This window comes from Calliphora vicina, chromosome 3 (genome assembly GCF_958450345.1).
Source record: "Calliphora vicina chromosome 3, idCalVici1.1, whole genome shotgun sequence".
Classification (NCBI taxonomy): domain Eukaryota; kingdom Metazoa; phylum Arthropoda; class Insecta; order Diptera; family Calliphoridae; genus Calliphora; species Calliphora vicina.
Window position 1 is genome coordinate 96,400,433 of NC_088782.1, and position 21,679 is coordinate 96,422,111.

Sequence of the window (21,679 nt, forward strand, 5' to 3'; positions counted from 1 at the left end):
GGAATGACAATTACACACTTACCTTGAGTACAAAATACTCGTCGTGTTGGTTTTGTATAGCTAACCGAATGGAAACCATCCGCACACTGACACATGGCATTGTGACGCACCTGAACACAAAGGGAATTTTCATCATTGTACTGGCATGTCTCATCGTAGAAACATTGTTCACCTAGTTTTTTAGCTGTGTGCAACAACGAGAGAGCGTGATAAAGAAAACAAGATATACAAATGAATATTGAAAACAATACAGAAAGGAATCCAAGCCATCACCAACCAACCTCAAAAACCAACAACCCCCCCCCCCCCAAATTCTCACCACTCGACGTCAATACATATAAAAATGGATTTCAATGATACACCAGTTTGTGAGTGGGTGTGATATGTTTGAATGTGCTTGAATGGCTGGTTGGCTGGATGGCTGGCTGACTGGACAAAGTGGAAAATACTTACGTTTATCGCACCCCCTGATTAAACCAAGTTGTACGGGATAATTTTTTTCACAGCCGCATGTATTTGTATCCTTTTCACAGGTGACATGCAATAGAGTGGACTCACATTTCGAGTTGTTACATGGAGCTCCAATATATTTACCTAAAGCTGAAAGAAAAAATTTAAAGAAAAAAGTCAAAAGAGAACATTAAATTATTGTGGATTTAAAATGTTGTAAGTGGAATACATTTATTTAGAAAAATTTATTTTATTTATTTAAATTGTGGATGCACAGTTCCACCGTCAGACAATATAAATGTTATTTAATATAGAAATTCTTAATGTGGTCAGATTTGTTTGAAACTTCATACTTTAACAATATGGTTACAGAATGCAGTCCTATCGATGGCATTATGTACGAATGCCGCGTCTTCGCTGCATAGCTCGCATCCGAAATGTTCAATTCTCCATGACTCTGGCGTATAATCAGGCTGAATTTGAACGGTGTCACGTGTTATGTGGTTAGTGGCTTATTAAATCACCGCAAGAAATGTCTTACAGGGTCAAATCTCTCGATCATGGTGTTCAGTTCACATCACCTCCATGTGAGGTGACTATGCCGCTATTGGATCTCATGGTATCGTCCTAAATTCGAAAATTTTGTTTGTTGATGTACCTATTTGGGTACAAAAATGGGTCTCACAGTAAAATGGCCGCACCGAACCGAACACTCATTTTGATAAAACGATTTTATTATTTGATTTGGAAAGCTTAAACAATATGGCGACTATCAGCTGTCAAAGTTCGGAAGGGTCTTCCAATAGACCCTTTATATACTTTCGTTAATCACTTCTTAAAGTGTTAGATTGTTTTAACTATCTTCTTAAAATGTTCACAGCTGAAAGGAACCATAAGGCTTCTTTTATTTGGCCATTTAAAAGTAAAATGTTTATTATCACACAAACAAAAAATATTGGTTGGAAATCTCGGGATATCATCAATTCCCCATTTCGTCAACATTCCAAAACGTCAACGAAACAACAAAGCTCTTAAACATAGACTCTAACTTAAACAAAATTTTAGCTTTGGTATTAAAATACAAAATACATACTATATATTATACTAACTTGACCCGGTACGCCTCGCTATAATATCGTAATAAAATACAAAGTGTGAAAGTATAAAAAATATCCTGCGATTTAAAAAAATATAGATAATTTTCTTAAGACCTTCGCTTCGCTATAATTTCGTATGTTTTTACAGTGGGCTACTTTCGATCAAGCCTATTTTATGTCCAACGACTTACAATGATAGGAAAGTGATTTATAAAAAGTTATAAGAATCTAGTTATAACAGTTCTTTAGATATTCGAACATAACTATTTACTTTGTATGATCTGGTACCACCCATTTGCACTATTATTGTTCTCCACATATTCGATAATAAATATATACTTTGTATGAAGCGGTCACGTCTCTTTCTCCAAGCTCCTTAACCATTTCATGCACAAAACTTGTAAGCAAAACTTTTAAAGAATCTGAGTGCACTTTGTGAAGTATTAATAAAAGAAAAAATAAACAAGTAAGAGAGCTATATTCGGCTGTGCCGAATCTTATATAACCTTCACCAAATTATACTTTAAAATAAATTTGTTTAAATATTTTTAGGTAAACAAAATTTAATTTTTTTCCAAAGGTTTTTAAAAATTTTTTTAAAATTTTTTTTTTTAGTTTTTAAATTTTTTTTTTTGAGAAAAAATTTATGACAAAAAAAATTCGGGTTAAAAAATATTTTTCCCGATTTTGACCCATTGTAGGTCCAATTTACTATAACCTTATCTACATCGTTGCAATGGACTTTGAAATATCTATCATTAGATATCCATATTGTCTATATTAATGACTTAGTAATCCAGATATATGTAGATCAAAAATAGGTTAAAAATCGAGGTTTTCCCGGTTTTTTGCTCATATCTCCGTTATTTATGGACCGATTTTGCTGATTTTAAATAGCAAACTTCTCGAAAGCATGTCTGACAGAACTATTGAAGATTTGGACCCCGAAGATATCTGGGGTCTTCAGTAAATTGATTTCAACAGACAGACGGACAGACAGACGGACATGGCTTAATCGACTCCGCTATCTATAAGGATCCAGAATATATATACTTTATAGGGTCGGAAATGAAAAATGTAGAAATTACAAACGGAATGACAAACTTATATATACATTCTCACGAAGGTGAATCGTATAAAAATGTAAGTAATTACTGAAAATCTCTTGGGACAAAGATCACTTATTTTATGCATGAAAACCTACAAAACAATTTATGTTTGATATGAAGCATAAATGAACATTGCACTCTTAGCACATTGCAGACATCGTTTACGTGAAGTTTTTTTCCATTTCCCTTTTTATACCCTCCACCACCATAAGTAGTATATATAAGTTTGTCATTCCGTATGTAACATTGAGAAATATTCATCTGAGACCCAACAAAGTATATATATTATTGATCCTTATGAAATTCAAAGTCGATTGAGCCATGTCCGTCTGTGTAAAACACGCTCACGTCCAAAATACGCAAACAAACTTAGTAGAGATGCAAGAAAAATGTTTACTATTGTCCTAACCAGTTTGGTATTGAAAATCAGCGACATCGATATAGTGGAACCAAGGTTATGAATTAAAATGTGGGACAACCTCAAAAAAAAAATGATAATTTTCACATATTTTTGGAAATTTTTTTTGTAAATATATTGCAGCTAATATCATAAAATTTAGCACTCGTTACTTTTATGATAAAAGGAGTAACTCTGGTGAAAATTATAAGAATCGGTACAAGATTTCTCCTAGCCCCCATACAAATTTCTTCCCGAAATATGGTTCTATGGTCTATAAATGCCTACAGAATAGGAATATCCATATAAAATTCAGCAAAAATAAGTTTCGTGGTAAAAAAAATTATATTACAAAATTGTTCGTGGATCGGCCCATATTTGACCATAGCCCCCATATAAAGTACTCTTCCGAAAATCTCTTAAATAAGCATAAATGTCTTATAAATGTCGCTATCAAGTTGAAATTCGACGTAAATAATCCCCATATATACCAAAATCGCTGTACGTAATTCTATGAAGATCGGCCGATAATTGGTTATAGCTCCCATATAAGGACCACTTCCGAAAAACACAATAACCTACATAAATATCTAAACAATATCAAAACAAAACAAAAGAAATCATACTGCTGGATTTTGTGAATATCGGTCCATATTTGACCATAGCTCCCATATAAGGTCCACTTCCAAAAATCAGTTAAGTACTCATAAATCTCTTATAAATACCTTTATCATGCTAAAATTTGACAAAAATAATACTCATATCCATAGATATTTTGTACATTTTTTGTACATTTGAAATAAAATATCTTCTGCGTAAACTAGTCTTTCTAACAATTGTTATATTATTTCAGTTTTTATACCATCATATTTAGGTGGAGGGTATTTAAGATTCGGCACGGCCGAATATAGTACTCTTAGTTGTTTTGTTATGGATGTGGGAAGGCGTGCTAAAACTTTTCTAAATTCAAGAAATTTTTTCTTAGTTCCTCAAACCTTGAAAGAGGCATAGCAGAAGCTATACATGGCACTCCCATATCTGGTTCAGTTGACCAGTAGCTACGGGATATTCTAGTAGTTTTATATGCCTAAATATATAACAAACAAGATGAAAATGTAGAAATTACACACGGAATGACAAACTTATATATACCCTTGCCACCATGGTGAGGTGTATAAAAATATTAAATCATTGTAGGGAAAATTTCCACACTCTCGACCTTTCATGCATATTGGGACACAGGTGTCCCTTACAAAAAATCTCGTAATTCGATAGTTCAAAATCTTCTTTTATATCAAAAATTAATTTAATCAAAATCTTTACTTAACATTCTAACAAAATCAATCGAAAAACTGCTTTGAAAACTGCACTAATATATTACAAATCACTTTTTAATATTATAAAAAAAAAACTTCGAAATTACCAAAATCAAAGTTGAATTATTTGTTTAACTTTTCCTGATCAGTGGTACCGAACTTCAAAGAAAATAAAGTTTTGTTTATAAATAGTCGGTTTGTATTACAATTGATTACGAAAAGAAGTTTAATTTGAAAATATCCAATGTTAAACATTTGGGACAACGGTGTTCCATATGCGTCAAAGGGTTAATTTTTATCATAACAGCAGCCCGTTTCTGTATTTCTTGAATCGAAAAACTTTCCGCATGAAACGATTGAATTGCAACCAAAACAGTGTAAAATGAAACAAAATATGTTTTTTCTCGCACAAGTGTTTCTGTATCTTGAGTTTGCGAGAATTATCTGTCATTTAAATAATTTTCCAGCAATTATTGTAAGGATGTGAGAAAAAGTGTTTCTGTAACAATATTTTGCGAAAAGTTTCTCACAAGAACTGTCAAAACAAGTCACATTTGAAATTGGTGTGAGAAAAAATAGATATTTTTAACTTCGTATGTATAAATATGGAACCCAAATCAGCCGAAAATGTAAGTAGCACAGAGTTTGAATAAAATAATTATATGTATATACACATGTAAGTACACAAAAATGTGTTTCTAAATTATTTTTTTAAATTCAGAAGTTATAAGCGCTGTTTTATATTTAAATGATGACAATCAATAAAACACAATTTGTCTTGCATTTGACACTTAATTACTGGAAATATTCCAGTAAGAACAGAATCTGTGTTGTCTGTTTTCACATTCAATTACAGAAACACTTTTTTCTCGCACATCGAGAAACGATCGAATTTTTTGTTTCACACTTCATGTGAGAAGTTTTCCGATGCGATAAATACAGAAACGAGCTACAGGACACTGACATCAACGTAATTTACACAAAGTTTAAAGACTCTCACTTGATATTAGTAAATAACTATTATACTTGAAAATGAAGATATCACTCCACTGTTCTGATCCCACAAACTTGTATATATTTTATGTAACTCATTTGAAGAATTACTTTAAGTATTATAATTCTCCAGATATTCAATTATAACTATTTTCTATTTCCAATCACGCCCAATTTCAGCCAACATTCCAAAATATATGAAACTAATTCAGATAAAGACTCTCGAAATTACAATTTTCATTGTAATGGAGGTCCTAAACCTACTGTTCCATTTTTAGCTTTCGCACAGTGGTACTAATTTTAAAGATTTTAACAATTATTGTTCTCCAAATATTCGAAAATAACTAATAAAGTCCAGCACATACTTATTCAGCCAACTATGTACCATGATCTCTAATACAGTTCACCAGATATTTACCGTCAATTTACGTAAAATTATAAAAAAACGTTTCGAACAAAGTTTGAAGAATCTCGCAAGTTCAGTTATCAATATATTGAAAATTGAGTATGCACTTTGTATGGTATGGTCCACACCCGCTATTCCAGTTTTATCTAAACTCCACACAGTGATTATAAATTAATTCATACAAAGTTTAAATACTTTTACAGATACAGTTTGATTAGTGTTTGATAGGTAGCTCACCCCCTATTCCGATCCGTCACATTTTTGGTTAGACTTCATGCACCGATAAGAAATTGTTTCGTATAAAGTTTGAAGACTGCCACAATTATAGTTCTGCAGATATTTGAAAATATTATTTACTTTGCATGGGAGAACCACGCCCACTAATGGGAGTACATTAGTTTTCCCATTTTCAGTAATGATAAGAGAAATATTTGGACAAAGTTTGGAGAATTTCGTAATTATAGTTTTCAAAATATTTAGAAATAACTATTACAGTACTCCAGATATTCGAAAATAACAATTAACTTTGTGTGATAGGTGCAACGCCAACTAACACAATCCCGCCCATTCTCGGCCAAACTCCGTATAGTGATAAGAAATTAATGTGTACAAAGTTTCAATACTTTTGTAATTATAGTTCTACAGATATTCGAAATAAACAATTTAAATTATATTGAAGGTGCCACGCCCACTAATTTAATATCACCAATTTTGAATCAAACTATGTGAAATGCTAAGGTTGCTATTCGGTCAAAGTCTGAAGATTTCCAAAATTATAGTTCTCCAGATGATTTAAAATAACTATTTACTTTTTATGGGTGGTGTCACATCCCCCGCTCCGATCCGTCCCCTTTTCGGTTAATATTCATGCAGACATAATAAATCGATTCGAATAAAATTTTAATATTGTCACAATTATAGTTCTGCAGATATTAGCTTTCAGGATATTTTTTATTCTTAGACCGCAGATTGCTGCGTCGCACAGTGGGTTCGATGGTACCCAAAGTGGCGATTAATTCATAGAAGCCGTTGTTTTAAAATTTAATATTTTTTTATTGATGTGTTATTAAAACCACATAAAAACAAAGCATTTTAGAAAAAAAAGGTTAAACAAAAAAAATTTTTAACCCTTTAAGCGCATTATTGTTTTTTGGAAAAAAAGACCTTTGTTCACAATTTATGCTGTAACTTTGGAATGGAAAGCGATAAATTATTGCATACTTAATGTGCTATTAAAAAATTCAAATTATAAATTTATTGTATGTATTTATATTAGTATATATTTAATTTAAAATCCAATTTTTGTTATAAACAAAATTGTATAAATTTACAAATTTTTTCAAAAAAGACACAAAAGAGAATATTATAAATTCAGTAAATGTAATAGTTAAAATTTAAAGGCTTTGGGTTTTGGTTTCGTTTTACCTTCTTAATAAAAAATATATTAAAATATTTGTATTATTCTGCATTCTCAAATTCACCACAAATATCCCAATTATCATAAGCTTCATTATCTTCATGATCATTATTATAATCTTCATCATTATATTATCATTTACTGGTCTTGTTAAATAAAAGACAACTAGAGTTTTTACACAAAAATTAAAATAAAAAGGGCCGGGCATTGTCTGGACTTTTTTTTCTTAAATATAAGCTGATGTCCTATACTATTCTAAAATCTATAAAACTAATTTCAAATATTACTTTTTTTTTGTTTTTTCATCATTTATTTATTGTATCTTCATTATTTAATGAACTAACAATAAGTGGTTCAAATCTTATATCTAATAATTATTATTTAATTAGTCCAGCCAGAGCCGGACGAAAAACTTTTGTATTCATGGTTGTTTTGGTTAAATTGGCATTCTTCCTTCTAGATTAGGTCTGCTTCTTAATAGAGTGTGGCCACGGTTATCTAATATGTTGCGGGCCAGCGGGTTTGGGTGAATTTCAAGTTTTTTTAAAATATGTTTGTACATTTTTCGAGATTTCAGTTTTTACAATGGGCACGTTTAGATCTTTGTGTATATTCGCGTTTTTGATATACCAGGGGGCAACTTTAATCATTCTTAGAAACTTGTTTTGGCGTCTTTGGATCTTTTCTACATTTGACGCTGAGGCCGTGCCCCATAACTGTATGCCATAACACCATATCGGTTTTATGATCATGTTATAAAGTAGAATTTTACAATCTAAACTAAGCGTAGAGTTTCTGCCAATAAGCCACTTAATTTGAATTGATTTCAATTTCATTTGAGTCAACTTTGCATCTATATGACTTTTCCATGTAAGGCGACGATCGAGATGTATTCCGAGGTATTTCACTTCCGATTGTTGAATTATTGTTTGGTTATTGATATGAATAGGGGGCATGATTCTCTACGCAATGTAAATGTTATGTGTGTACATTTTTGCTCGTTGACTTTAATTTTCCATTGTTTTAACCATTTTTCTAATTCAAATATGTTGTTTTGTTCAAATATGAGGGTTTTCATGAATGCTTAGAATAGCAGTATCATCAGCAAATGTTGATGTATGAGTGCGATTGTTAGTTGGCATATCAGACGAATACATCAAATATAAAAAAGGTCCCAGGATACTGCCTTGGGGGACTCCAGCTTCAATGGGTTGTGCAGTACTTAAAAAGTTTCCCTCTTTAACCTTAAAAGTTCGACCAGTTAAATAGCTTTCCAACAGCTTATGTGTGTTTGCGGGTAAATTTTGACTCAGTTTGTATATTAATCCAGCATGACATACCTTATCAAACGCTTGAGAGATGTCGATGAAGAGTGCGGAATAGTATTTCTTTTCTTCAAACGCTTTTCTCACCATCTTTACAAGTCTATGGGTTTGTTCGATAGTACCGTGTTTTCTTCTAAATCCAAATTGATGATTCGGAATACAATTGTTTTCAGTTAACATCGGGTACAACTTGTTCCCGATTCTGTATGATTCCACCTTTGTGTGATCTTTTCCCGGCTTGGGTATCATGGTAACCAGTGAAACCTTCCATTCTGGAGGATAATATTCAAGTCGTAATATAGCATTAAAAATAAAATGAATTATTTTTATTGCTATCCGGGGTAGCTCCATAAGTATCTTGTTGCTGATCTTGTCCATACCAGGCGCTTTCTTGGGATTTAAATCAACAATAGCATTTTCGATCTCTCGAATCGCAAAACGTAGGTGGCAACTCAATTGCTTCGTTTGATGTGTTCGGTGTAAATACTTTTTTTAAATGATTAACAAACAGATTCCCTTTTTCAGTATCATTTCTTGCCCAACCACCACTTGAATTTCGCAAGGGGGACTTACATATAACGGGTCTTTTAAGACTTTTTGTTGCTCGCCATAATGAGTAATCCGATTGCGGGGTTGCGTCTAGGCTTTCTAAATAATAGTTCAATGATTCCATTTTTCGAAATTCCAAGAGCTTTTTAAGTCTTTTTATACAATCTTTAAGCTTCGATTTTAGTTGGGGGATCTGTGCAATTGCCACTCTCTGCGAAATCTTCTTTTTTCATTTAAGAGCCGTTCGACATCTGCAGAATTAATTCTATTATATCTGATTTGTCGGGGGGTTTGGGTAGCATGTTGAGCAGCCAGTTTGAGATTTTTATCGAAATTGATAAGAGAGTGATCGATGTTTTCTGGTGTTCTTAGCGGTATGTTTTCCGAGCAATGTGTACTGAGGTATTTTTTATATTATTTTATATTTTATTACCAGTCGGGGATACAATTTCTAGGGGGCTCAATAAAGTAATAATAGTGGGTGAGTGATCTGAAGATAGTTCCAGCGAAGATTCAATTTGAATCATTTCTCTAGGGACATTTTTCATCACGCTAAAATCTATAACATCCGGTATTTTTCGTGGGTCAGTAGGCCAGTAAGTAGGTTGGCCGCTCGAAAGCACATTCAAATCCATTTTAGAAATTGTATCAAACAAAATACGACCTTTAGGGGTAATCAGTCGTGATCCCCAGAATGTGTGTTTAGCATTATAATCGCCAGCAGCCAGGAAACGGGGACCTAGTGATTTAAAAAATCTATTATATTGACTTTCTGTAATTGAAAATCTAGGGGGTGAGTATATCGATGAAATCACTAAGTTTCGATGAAAATCTTCAAGACAGATTGTAGTAGCTTGAATATAATCTTCGTAAAAATCACACATTAAGTAGTGTTTGATTCGAGTTTTTATTAAAATTGCCGAGCCTCCGCATGCTCTACCTCTGGGATCTTTGGTGTCATATATTACATATCCATTTATTCGAAATGAACTTCTGGACGTCAAATGAGTTTCAGAAACCAGCATTACATCAATTTGTTGGTTTCTTAAAAAATATTCGAGTTCGTTTTTGTGTTGGCATACGCCAGTTTGCATTCCAAAAACACATTCTTAGGCAGTTCATGGTCTGTTAAGCACAGCCTGCAGTAACATTGATTGCATCTTAAGCATTTCTTGCATCATGTTACTCATTGAGTTTGTAAAGTTATTTACCGATTGCACAAGAGTTTCTATTGTAGATTCTAGTCGGGTAAAATTGAAAATTGGCGTTTGCTCTCTTACTTCTGGGTTCACATTTTCGTTTTGGAGTTGACGGACTTGCGTCTGAGTTTGGTTGTTTCTAAGTACATTTGCATATGTTACTTTGTTGTCATATGTCTGTTGCAACGGGGGGTAGTTCAAATTGATGTTATTTAATGGCTGAGCGGGGAAAATCTTTGGTTTCTGGCTTTGTGATTTTTTAAGAATTGAGTAGACAGGACAACCCCTGTAGTTTGCTGTGTGGTTACCTCCGCAATTGCTGCATTTTTTTATTTTAGGATCATCTTTGGATTTGTTACATTGGTATGTGTTGTGCAACTCCCCGCAAATGACACATACTGGTGGCAATTTGCAATATGCCTTGGTGTGTCCATATTCTTGGCAATTCATACATTGGACGGGGCCAAATCGCGATTTCTAATATTTATCATATTTTTTGTCTTATAGCCTTTATCTTCTAAGCTTTGCTTTATTTCGAGTGGTTCAACATTACAGTCAATACCCTTTATTACAACTTGTAGACCCTTGCTTCCTTTCAGCTGATAAGTGTAAAAACTTTTCTTTTGAGTTTCAAAATATGTTACAACCTTTCTATAATCGTTTTCACTATTGACCTGTATTTTAGTTTCATGAATCGTGCCTTTCTTGATTGGGATAATGTATAAAGAGTTCTCTCCTATTAATGAGATCAGGCTCTGAACCAGTGAATTTGGATTATTTTCTCTCAAGTAAATAGGGGGTGGTTTTGTAGAGGTAATTTTATTTACTGGTTCATCTGTTTCACATTCCAGAATAGAAAAACGATTTTCATTGTTTAGTCTAGCAGGTTCACTATCCTTATATAATTTAGCCAAGGGTGCCGCTTTCGAAGACTTGGGACTTCGTGCCCGTTTAAATATTGTAACATACCGGTCCATTCCAACCTGTATTTGGGATTTATTATCTTTATTTAATGGTTGACTAATCTTGGGTATAGCGCCGCTTAATGGGTTAATTTTAATTGTTGTCGGTGTGGTGGATTTCGTTTCTAAAGCTGATATTGCTAGCATACTTTCAGGTGTAAATAAAGTATTTGTATTTTTTGGTAAGTCCAGATTAACAGCTGTTGGGTTTTCTTTTGTTTGACAATCATTAGTTGTTGACAATGCGGGGGAACAAGAACGAGCACGGTTAACAGGCTTGGCGGTTAAAAACAAGTTATCATCTATTCTTCTATTTGTTTTGTTTATATTTTTCATCTACATTAACTGTAACGTATGCATTTCTGCCGTTTACACTTAGCCTTCGCTCACTGTTTTCGTTAAAGAGACTCATTAAAGAGTATTTGTAATTACTTTCGCTAACACTCTTGATCTTTATTTAATAGTCAATGCACAAAAAAGGTTCAAACAAATATAAAGAATTTTCTTTACTTATTTGTCTTTTAGTTGTTGTTTTGATTTTTTTATTTAATAATATTATTAAAATAAAAGCGTCCTTTCGCGTAAATAATAAACAGGTAATATTTATACTTATTTTCCGATAGATACATTAAAATAACGAATTACTAGGAGCAATATGTATGAATTGATACAGTCGAATAAAACACACTTGTGTTTTTTAATATTACTAACTTTCCAATTTTTTCACTTTTTTTAAAAACAGCAATTTGCTAACTTTGACCGCTCACTGAAAAGAAAGTAAACAACTTAGTTGATTTATTTTTACAGCTAGTGATGTAGAATTGTATCTACTTTTACCCTATACCAAAATTTATTATAAAAACTTTATTTTTAAATTTCAATTAATAGCCATTGAACCCAACGTGTGTAGGTTTCTATATGAAAGAAAGCAAATGTCGTCTGCATAATCCAAGTCTTCCAGTCGACCGTTTAGGCTAAGGTTACTTTGGCCAAGATACTATCGACGAATTCGTTGAATATCAGTGGGGACGTACGCCTACGTTGACTTAATTTGGATAGGCGATTACGTCTTCGTGGTAAATGCGACGTTTACCATTATCGTACAATGCCAGGATAATTCTTATGAGTCTTTCTGGTATTCCCTTATACCGAAGCGCGCTCCAGATTGCAGAGTGATGTAACGTGTCGAACACCTTTTCGAAGTCGATGAATGTTGGATATAGCGGCGAGCGCCATGCTATATACTCCGCTTCGCTTCACGAAGTGGCCACTGTTTGTTGTTTCTATGTGGAGCATGAAACACAACAACCATAAACTTTGAAGACATATTCACTAACCGATTTTCGGTCTTTAATATCATTTGCCCAATCAGCATAGGCAAATCCCAGAATGGGAATAGCATTGTTTGGAGAAAAAACCAGTAACTCACAATAGGGTTCATTTATTTTATTTTCCGGTGACATTTAAAGTCCTTTTTCCATTGGCGTTTTTACTGAATTGCAATCAGCCATTCCAAAATTTCGTTAAGACCTTTTCAATACTTGATGCTTGCGATAATTTTATTTTTCTTTCATCATATTCAATTTGAATTCCAAGAAAATAGTTTAAAGTGACTCATTTAAAATTTGGTAGATAAATCACTTGTAAGTTTCTGAATAGATTTTACTAGATTTCCACATTTAAAACGACGATCAGAACCATATCTTTATGATATTTTTTATATAGACTGTAATAGCTATTTGATCTTCGAAATCCAAGCGTCAGTAAAAACTCATTAAACTTGCTGTTCCAACAACGTAGGGACGGTTTAAGATCATATAGTCAGCCTTATCATGTAAGGCGTAGTCGTTTTACAACAACGACAGTTTCGTACTAGATTAATGAAACAGGTTGAATAATTTCTTTAATATAGTACGAAACTGTCGTTGTCGTGAAACGACTACGCCTTACATGATAAGGCTGAATGATTTGTTCAGCTTAAGCACCATTCTCTCTCTTAATTCAACGCCTTCAGGTGGTTCAAGGTATATGTTTTCATTTAAATTTCCGTGCATTCCATTCTGTGCATTCCAACAGCAAGTACAACACGTATTAAAATTTGGCATAAATGATCCCCATTAGGACGAAAAACGCCAGACATGAAATCGTAATATTCCATTATGACTTCAATGACTGAAGTGGTTGCGACGTTTTGCCTCACCCGCCCCTTCCAACTACTATTTGTTTCGTTCGATACAGAACGCTCTCTCTGGGAAGCTTCACTTCAGAACAGAGTATCCAAAATTTACTTGATTAGCAGTTCTTTTGGCACGGAATCCATATGTTACCAGAAAGAGACAAAAAGGTCATAGCTAAAATTAGGGGTACAAAGTTTAAAAATAGTTTTTAAAATTTGTACACTTTTTCATTCCTCAGTTAGTTAACAACTGAAATTGTTACTGGGATACAACTATTCTACTAATTTTTTTTTCTTTCAAATTGACAACTTTATAAAGACCACATACCTTGAAAACTCTATTATATCGTTTTCTTTGTTTTCGAAACATATTCATGAGAATGCTTTTATGAAGTTTTTTTTTCACAAATACTTTTTAACAAGGATGTGTTGGCAATATTTTACATATGTGTCTAAAGATGAAAATTTCTTGTCTTTGCTGAATTATGATTTATTTCATTTATGGAATTCCAAAGATGCAAAGAACTATAAATCAAATTGAACTTAATAATAGAACATTAAATAGTCTAAGACTCCAATGCAATTGAGGGAACAACAAAAAATATGATTTCTTTGTTAATCTAAAATCATGAGTTTTAAAAATTATTATGGTTATTAAAGCATTTCATTTTCAAACACCAAATACACACAAACATTTTATGTGTACAGATGTGAATGTTAAAGATTTGAAATCCTTTTATTATCCATTGTTTTATTTTTATTCTCTTAATATCTAATCTACTATAATCCGATTTTTGTTTTAGTGTTTTCATTGGTATCGTTGGTTGGAATATTTTTGAAATATTTGCATATTTGCTATAATTCCTTGACCTTTAGAACAAAGCAAAAATTATATTGAGATTATGCACATTTTGTTTATATATGTATTACATACATACATATGTATGTATGTACATTAGAGTGACAGCCGATTTTTTTTTTTAGATTTCAAAGAGTGCCGGGTGGAATATTGTGACACTAGGCCTAAATGTTAAGTGCTGAAAATTTGAGCCAAATCGGGCAACGATTTCTGGACGCGCATCGAGGTCAAAGTTCAGATATATGCAAAATTTTACTGTTAATATGGAATAAATAGGTGAAACTCGTTAACTTTCTGCATTTTTTTCTAGAAATGTGTAGATTTATTTATATTAATGAATATTACATTAAAAAAAAATTTTGGAAATTAACCCTGTATCTCCTTTGGTTCAAAATGACCCAAAAACTGTATTATCGCCAAAATTAGAGAAAAATGCAAATTTTTCAGTTTTTGAAAAAATTTTGCTACTAAATAAATACTTTTGCAATTGAATGCAAAAGAATCGAAATATGTACGTAATTATCGTTGTAATGAGTTATAAATGACAAAATTTGATTAAAAATGTTTAAAGTTATTACAAATTCGCCAGACCATTAACGTGTTTCAGGCCACTTGAACAAAAAATTTAGGAAAAAAATTAAGATATTTCGAGAAAAATTAAAATAAAAGCTCATTTTTACTTAAAATATGTCCATATTTACTTGTATATGAGTTTTTGTCTTCGTAGGATACCGTTAACCTATTCGCAGGTATGGCAAAAAAAAATATTTTTTTTTAACGGCTGTTTCAAAACTCCATTTTCAAATTTTTAAAAATTTTGTTAAACAAATTTCAGAGTTTTTCGATCATCACATCGGGGTTTATTGAGATCAAAATAGGGAATAAAAATATGAAAAAATTATGTCAATACCTCTTACAGTTTTTCCGTACCTGCGAATTAAATTTTGCGTTTTTCAAGAAAAACTATTTTTTTGTCCATATTTAGGCGAATGAGTCCAATTTCCTTACTGTTATAAACTTTATGTAAAACCTATTCATAATATTATAGTCCTTGTAATTTGAAATATGTTCTGAAAGTTTTACTACAATCGGCAAACGATAACCTTTGAATCGTGAAGGTCAAAGGTCAAATTTTTCAATATTTGGAATTTCTAGTGAAGAGATAGCGAAATGTTATATATTTTTGGGCCGATTTTAATGCAACTTAAGGAAAATATAACATAAAATCCAGAATTTAAAATAACAGCACAAAAATGGAAATTAACCCTTAGCAGCACTTGGGGTCCAAATTACCCTCAACTTTTAAAATCACGAAAAACACAACCATTTTGACCCCAAGTCCTCTTAAAGGTTAAAATCCATTTTTGCACAGTTGTTGTAAATGCTAGACATCAATATATATTTTCCTCAAGTTTCATGGAAATCGGCCCAAAAATATAAAACATTTCGCTATCTCTTCATTAGAAATTCCAAATATTGAAAAATTTGACCTTTGACCTTCACGATTCAAAGGTTATCGTTTTCCGATTGTAGTAAAACTTTCAGAACATATTTAAAATTACAAGGACTATAATATTATGAATAGGTTTTACATAAAGTTTATAACAGTAAGGAAATTGGACTCATTCGCCTAAATATGGACAAAATAATAGTTTTTCTTGAAAAACGTAAAATTTAAATCGCAGGTACGGAAAAACTGTAAGAGGTATTGACATAATTTTTTCATATTTTTATTCCCTATTTTGATCTCAATAAACCCCAATGTGATGATCGAAAAAATCTGAAATTTGTTTAACAAAATTTTTAATAATTTGAAAATGGAGTTTTGAAACAGCCGTTAAAAAAAATTATTTTTTTTGGCCATACCTGCGAATAGGTTAACGGTATCCTACGAAGACAAAAACTCATATACAAGTAAATATGGACATATTTTAAGTAAAAATGAGCTTTTATTTTAATTTTTCTCGAAATATCTTAATTTTTTTCCTAAATTTTTTGTTCAAGTGGCCTGAAACACGTTAATGGTCTGGCGAATTTGTAATAACTTTAAAATTTTTTAATCAAATTTTGTCATTTATAACTCATTGCAACGATAATTACGTACATATTTCGATTCTTTTGCATTCAATTGCAAAAGTATTTATTTAGTAGCAAAATTTTTTCAAAAACTGAAAAATTTGCATTTTTCTCTAATTTTGGCGATAATACAGTTTTTGGGTCATTTTGAACCAAAGGAGATACAGGGTTAATTTCCAAAATTTTTTTTTAATGTAATATTCATTAATATAAATAAATCTACACATTTCTAGAAAAAAATGCAGAAAGTTAACGAGTTTCACCTATTTATTCCATATTAACAGTAAAATTTTGCATATATCTGAACTTTGACCTCGATGCGCGTCCAGAAATCGTTGCCCGATTTGGCTCAAATTTTCAGCACTTAACATTTAGGCCTAGTGTAACAATATTCCACCCGGCACTCTTCAAAATTTTAACAAAATTATTTTTCCATACAACTGATTGTCACTCTAATGTACATACGAGGGTAGTCTAAATGTACTGAAATAATTTTGGATAAAGTTGATAAAAAATTAATTTTAACTGTGGAAATATTAGATTTATTTTTGTTGCGCAATGGACCTGCAACTGATTGTTTGTTAAAGATAATATTAAATTCTCAAATTTCACTTATACTATATTGAAAATCAATGGTCGATGAAAATTCCATGAAATTGGTTATAAAATTGATTCCATAATATTTGTATCTCCACCACCAAAAATAACTCCATTTTTATATCCTTCACCTTCGTGAGAAGGGTATATATAAGTTTGTCATTCCGTTTGTAATTTCTACATTTTTCATTTCCGACCCTATAAAGTATATATATTCTGGATCCTTATAGATAGCGGAGTCGATTAAGCCATGTCCGTCTGTCTGTTGAAATCAATTTTCTGAAGACCCCAGATATCTTCGGGATCCAAATCTTCAATAATTCTGTCAGACATGCTTTCGAGAATTTTGCTATTTTAAATCAGCAAAATCGGTCCATAAATGGCTGAGATATGAGGAAAAACCCAAGACATCCTCGATTTTTGACCTATTTTTGACCTATATCTGGATTACTAAGACATTAATATAGACAATATGGATATCTAATGATAGATATTTCAAAGACATTTGCAAAGACGTATATAAGACCATAGTAAGATGGACCTACAATGGGTAAACATTTTTTAAACCGATTTTTTTTCACAAAAAAAAAATTTTAAATTTTAAAATTTAAAAAATTTTAAATTTAAAAAAAAAAATTAAAATAACAATCGAAAAAATGTTTTTTCCAAAAAATTAAAAAAACAACTGGAAAAAAATTAAATTTTGTTTACATAAAAATATTTAAAATTTGAAGTATAATTTGGTGAAGGGTATATAAGATTCGGCACAGCCGAATATAGCACTCTTACTTGTTTTTATTGATTTTGTTATTTCAACCAAAAAGACAATCTAGCTATGTCCGACATATGTCTATCTGTCTGTTGAAGGCGCGATATGGATTTCAATATAAAAAACAGCCAGACTAAATGTTATAAACATCGGGCCATAATTGGTCGTAGCTCCCATATAAGGATCACTTACGAAAAACAGAAAAACCTACATAAATACCAATTTTGAACCAAAATGCAAAAAACAAACTTATTTTTCGACATATTTGATCCACTTCTGGAAATCCGCATAAATCTCTTGTAAATATCGTAATCAGTTTGAAATTCGACTTCAATAATCCTCATGTGCTGAGAAATGGCCGTACCTAATTTAATAAAGATCAGCTCTTAGTTTCCATATAAGGATCACTTCCGAAAAACACATTAACCTACATATGTAAATGTCTTATAAATTTCGATATAGAACCAAACTTTTACTCAGATCAGTTATATGTATGCAAAAAACATCGATTTTTATGATCGATATCTCATTTTGCTCCTATTATATGTGGCTTTGCGATAAAGCAATAAATCGAAACAATTTCTGCCGTTTTTAATTTTTCATGATTTTTTTAAAACAAAAAAATTTAATATTTTTACATAAAAAATTAATTTTTTGTTACAATTTGTTATTATAACTCCGAAACTACTGAGCCGATTAAAACGCAATATCAACATTCAATCAATCGAAAGAAGAACATTGACTACTCAATTTTATAATTTTATATCAAACAAAAAAGTTAAATTTTGTGAAAATGAGCGAATTCACTTAATTGTGAATAAATTCGAAAATAATCAATCGATTTTTATCTCCAATATCTCATTTTGTTGCTATTATATGCGGCTTTTCAATAAAGTAATAAAACTGAACAAGTTCTACCGTTTTCGATTTTTCATGAGTTTTTTAAAACACAAAAATTCTTTATACTACTGGAACCACAATACATCAAAATTGTGTAGTGATGTAAAAAGCTTCCAAAATTGTTTCGATTTTCTTGAACTGTGTTATTACAACTTACAAAAAATATTATTTTTATAGTTCTAATCAATAGTGATGTATTTATGAACTTTTTCCGGAAACTTTGTCACTTTGTTCGAACAGGTAGCCTATTTCCTTTTAAAATCTACCACACTTTTGGCCAAGTTTTTGTGCTCTTCAATTCTCTTTTAACAAGAGCCCAATATATCTCCACAGGCCTTAGCTCCAGACAGTTTGGAGGATTTGCAAATACCACATTATTGTTATTGTACAACTCAAGTCATATGCTTACCATAGTATCAGGATGCCAAATCAGGACAAAAATAAGTGGACACATTAACAAGTCTTATAAATAGAAGCATCCTCTTTTATAAACATTCCTTGAAGTAAATTTCAGTATTTATAGAGCCCTTGAGCCGGAAGCTGCGAAAAATTTTCCAGAACATACGTTTCGTCATCCATTATGCAGCAAAATCTGACTTAAATTTCGGTGCTATGTCTTTGGCCTCTAAATTTTTAGCAGAGTTAGTGTCAGGACCTTTTTGAGTCTTGTATGTTTTTAAACCAGCATTGCCTTTAACATTTCGTACCAAATAGTCTGAGCTAGAACTGAGTACTGAGCTACCGAATTTGTTGGGAGCTCATTTGGAATTGCTTTTTATCAACGGACAAGTTCTCTCGATACTGTTTAATAACATTGGAATCAGTGTGAGGTCAGATCTTTGACTGTTTGGTAAAAAAAATATTTTTTCTCGTTACTCATTAACGATTAGATTAACAAGAAGTCAACACAATTGCCATTATACATAATAACTTACATTTCAAAGGTATCATGATAAAAATAAATCATATAATACTTGGGTTAAAAGTTGTAAGGAAAAACGTATGTTAAGATTTTTTCGATCTCCTTACTTACATGCTAATTGGGAGCTTTGTTTTCGCCGCAATCTTAGCTTAAAATATACAAATTAAATTAAAAAACCATTAAGAGAGCTATATTCGGCTGTGCCGAATCTTATACACCCTTCACCAAATTATACTTCAAAATACAAATTTTAAATATTTTTAGGTCAACAAAATTTATTTTTTTTTCCAAAGTTGTTTTTTTCATTTTTTGGAAAAAAAAAATTTTTCCAATTGTCATTTTAATTTTTTTGTTTAAAACTTAAAAACAAAATGTTTGGTTTTTAATTTTTTTTGTTTAAAAAAAAAAATCGTTTAAAAAATATTTTTTCCGATTTTGACCCATTTCAGGTCCAACTTACTATGATCTCCTATACGTCGTTGCAAAGGATATCATTAGATATCCATATTGTCTATATTAATGACTTAGTAATCCAGATATAGGTCAAAAATTGAGATTGTCTTGGTTTTTTCCTCATTACTCAGCCATTTGTGGACCGATTTTGCTGATTTTAAATATGAAACTTCTCGAAATCATGTCTGACAGAATTATTGAAGATTTGGATCCCGAAGGTATCTGTGGTCTTCAGATTTCAACGGACAGACAGACGGACATGGCTTAATCGACTCCGCTACCTATAAGGATCCAGAATATATATACTTTATAGGATCGGAATTGAAAAATGTATAAATTACAAACGGAATGACAAACTTATATATACCCTTCTCACGAAGGTGAAGGGTATAATTAAATATAGTCAGTTTAAACTATTATCTTTGTCATTAAAATATTGTAATAAGCTTTCTCCTATTTAAATCATCTTGAAAAAAATTTTCAAGAGTTTTTGGTTTTTCAGTCGTGTTTGTCATTTACATGGAATTGCCCATTAATAGGTCATAGCTCCCATATAAGGCCCACATCCGGAAAATATATTACTCTCCCCCAAAAATATTTGGAATATTTATTCTGTCATTCCGCTTGTAAAACATCGGATTATTGTTAGCAGACTCATAAAAATAAACTTTGGTTTTCAAGTATTTAATCTAACCTCGTACAATGTTTTACATATAAATATGTATCATAATAAAATATTTATTGCAAATTCATGTATATTTTTTTTAATAATATACACACATATGTATTGTAGTACCTAGTATGTACAATTGTATTATGTATGTATATAGAAAACTGCAATATAATGGAACGAATGGGAAAAAAATGTCAATTCCCTTGCAAAATATTTTTAAACATATTTACTATAAATTATCCGCAAAGTGCACATGAACATTGTTTGGTTTGCATGAGTGTCTCTATGTATGAATATTTGCCAGCAAAACCTACAAACCATCAATTTGGTCAACCCACCAGCCAGTCAACAAGAGTTTCAGTCAAAACAAAACTATATATTCACTAAAATATGACTAAAACCAAAAGCCAAATTTTAATACGTTTTAAAACACACACTAACTATTTCTAGTTGTTGTGTTAAACCGTTGGTGGGAGGGTTATCATGGGTATATGGTGATTTTGGTTTGATATATCAATTGAGTGATAAGAGCTTCCTAAGTTAAAATAGATTTTTTTAATATATCAATAATTCCAGCGTACATTACCAACAAATTGACCTTGGGCCTTTTGATTTTGGTCCATAATTCTGGTTCTACTTGACCAATTTAATACTAAACACTTCTGATAAACAAATAATATTTGTGAAATATTTCATACCCTTACGTCCTTGCCCTGAGGCCTTTTCGTGCCAACAACAGACAGACGGACGGGCAAAGCTACATCGTCTTATAAGTTTATATGGACCCAGAATATATATACTTTTTTTATTCTACTATCAATATTTCGATACGTTCGAAAAGGAATGAGAAAACCATCTTTTTGATGGTGGGTATAAGTAATTATCGCTTTGTACATGCAGGCGTATGAATAATATGGATACATTCTAACAAGTATACTCAAGTAGTGTATTCATTGAGGTATTACTCATACGTTACTTTTCTTATTGAGACAAATTTATTTTCTTTCTCAGTAAAAACTAATAACCAGAGAAAG

The 21,679-nt window shown here is 31.5% G+C and overlaps 1 protein-coding gene across 2 annotated transcripts in view; it reads right to left on the reverse strand.

Annotated features, from left to right (window-relative positions):
- Window positions 1-21,679, reverse strand: part of LOC135954197 (uncharacterized) — a 73,908-nt gene that overhangs the window by 26,765 nt on the left and 25,464 nt on the right. For both annotated transcript variants that reach the window (XM_065504276.1, XM_065504275.1), the window contains exons 2-3: window positions 454-600; window positions 23-184 (exon numbers count right to left, since the gene is read on the reverse strand). In XM_065504276.1, the coding sequence (XP_065360348.1) occupies window positions 23-184; window positions 454-600 (309 nt within the window). The remainder of the gene's footprint in view (window positions 1-22; window positions 185-453; window positions 601-21,679) is intronic.